The sequence below is a fragment of the Pteropus vampyrus genome, unplaced genomic scaffold (genome assembly GCF_000151845.1).
Source record: "Pteropus vampyrus isolate Shadow unplaced genomic scaffold, Pvam_2.0 Scaffold305, whole genome shotgun sequence".
Classification (NCBI taxonomy): domain Eukaryota; kingdom Metazoa; phylum Chordata; class Mammalia; order Chiroptera; family Pteropodidae; genus Pteropus; species Pteropus vampyrus.
Window position 1 is genome coordinate 1,090,065 of NW_011889086.1, and position 2,286 is coordinate 1,092,350.

General features: G+C 32.0%; 1 protein-coding gene across 6 annotated transcripts in view; it reads left to right on the forward strand.

Moving 5' to 3' along the window:
- The window catches only part of MYSM1 (Myb like, SWIRM and MPN domains 1), a 41,424-nt gene that overhangs the window by 33,251 nt on the left and 5,887 nt on the right, over positions 1 to 2,286 (forward strand). For 4 of the 6 annotated variants that reach the window (XM_011377065.2, XM_011377066.2, XM_011377067.2 and 1 more), the window contains 2 exons: positions 1,157 to 1,262; positions 1,442 to 1,499. In XM_011377065.2, the coding sequence (XP_011375367.1) occupies positions 1,157 to 1,262; positions 1,442 to 1,499 (164 nt within the window). Of the gene's footprint in view, positions 1 to 428; positions 492 to 1,156; positions 1,263 to 1,441; positions 1,500 to 2,286 lie in introns of those variants that run through there. The other 2 variants (XM_023521503.1, XM_011377069.2) reach the window with 2 other exon arrangements.

Here is a 2,286-nt window from a genome sequence, read left to right on the forward strand (position 1 = left end):
CTGACATTTTATGTACTTGAAAGCCTTATGATGGCTTAAACCCAATTAAGAGGTAATATAATGGAAAGGTTAAGATTATAAACTCAACACAGACTAGACTACCTGGGTTCAAATCCTGGCTCTACCTCTTACTAGTTATATATGCCCATGAACAGGTTATTTAACCTCTCTGTGGCTCAGTGTCCTCATAAAAAAAAAAAAAAAGGACAATGTGGTAGATAGTTCATTTAAGTGGCCTTATCTATAAAGTGCTTTAAGTTTGGCACATAGTAAGCATTATATAAGTGTTATTATGGTATTGGCCTTTGGTAATGAATCAGCTGAGCTCTTTTAATACACCGCAAATACGTACCATTACACGAGGACTTTGAGAGATATGTGAGAAATATCTAAGTAGTCTCATCCTTTGGTATTTTTTTCCTTTCTAGCTGTGTACATGATGTCCACCCTGAGGCTGCTTTCTAGAGTTTAGCATGACAGCTTTGACTCAAGTACGGAATTATTCTTATTCCCTGTCTAGTCTTAGATTAGCACCTATCAGGAAGGTGGAATGAGTGTGGGCTCAGAGTCAGGCAGGCCTGCTAGGATTTAAATTTCAACCTCTTTCTCTTTACTAGTTTCAACAGGTTGTCTTAATCTCAGTTTTCTTATCTGTTAAATAGGAGTAATACTACCTACTTACTTTATAGGATTGTTATAAGCTTAATAACCTGTGTTTTAAAAAAAAAGTCACTGGAATAGAATATGTCTTGGTTTGTTTAGGTCAGTCTCAGTTTAAGCCTGTGGTTCTGATATAGTTATTAATAGTGCCCTCTTTTACTCAAAAAGTATTTTGGTTTGGATAATAAATTATGTGATCATTTTATGTCAGTTTCTTGAATAGAATTGTCATGCAAAGGGCACTTTTACTTTTCTTTATTATTGTTAATTGCTTGGCATTAATATCTGGTGGACCAAGTAGGCAATAAATGTTTAATGAATGCCCACTGTAAAGTTTAGGCAATAAATGTTTAATGAATGCCTACTGTAAAGTTTTGTTCAGCTGGTCTGCCAAATTTATGATTGTGAAAACAGTGAAGGGAATTTTAAGTAATTAAAAGGAGATTGGAGATTTAAGAAATAGTTGATGAATATGTGCTGCTTTATACTTTTTTAGGTTTACCTTACAAATTTGAAGTACAACAGATGTTAGAAGAACCTCGGTGGGGATTAGTATTTGAAAAGACAAGATGGATGATAGAAAAATACAGGCTATCCCATAGGTATGTGCAGTGGTTTGAGATGGTTTCACATCTGCAATATTTCTCATTAAATTATGTTTTAGAGAAAACCCAAGTTAAATATAAAATTGTGATATATGGCATCAGTGATAGTTTAATTACAGAATTGATTAATTTATAGTATTTTTCTTATCAGTTTGTTTTCCTGTTTCTTCTAACAGCAGCGTCCCCATGGATAAAATCTTTCGCCGGGATTCTGACCTGACTTATTTGCAGAAAGTAAGCCGCCTTCATTTTAATTGGTTCTGTTGTTCACAGATTCTCAAGCTATTCATCTTGATGTGTTTTCTCATGATGCCTAATGTTTTATGGATACATTTTCTGTATATTTCCTTTATTGCTTTTTTTCTTACTAAAATTAATTTCTAGGAGATAATTAGTAATGTGTTTTGTTGCCCACACTTGCATATAGAAATAATAATATTTTAGATTAAATTTGTCAGTGTTAGCTGATAAATTTCTTAGCAGATTATTATTATACACAATAGAGACCATTTTTCTCTTATTAAATTCAAAAGCGTTGTATTTCCATTTAGCTGTAACAATTGATCATTTGTAAAGAATAGTAGTATAAATCTAACAATTAAATTTAAATGGTCATCTTACTTAACTTTCTGGTATGCAGTAAGTCTTGAATTCTTTTATTTCACATCTAGCGTTGTCTATGAGTATAGCGAATTAAGATCAGTAGACTGGCAACATTTGTCTTTTTTTATAGCAATTTAGAAATAGAAAACTTAAACATATTGTTTCTTTTTAATATTTTATATCCCCTCCTGTTGTAGCCACTTTATCTTTGTTTTGTTGGAAGATTAATATGCACATTTCCCAGGAAATATTCTAGCATTCTAATTTTGAAATGGTAGAGTCCTGTGTTTGGGCATAGATTTTTTTTTTTTTTTATCCTACGGGATTATTTTTGCTTCGTAAATGTAACTTAGAAACAAAAAAAAAAAAACAAAGTCAAAATTTATCTAAAGTAGAAAGCATCACACCTGCACATCCA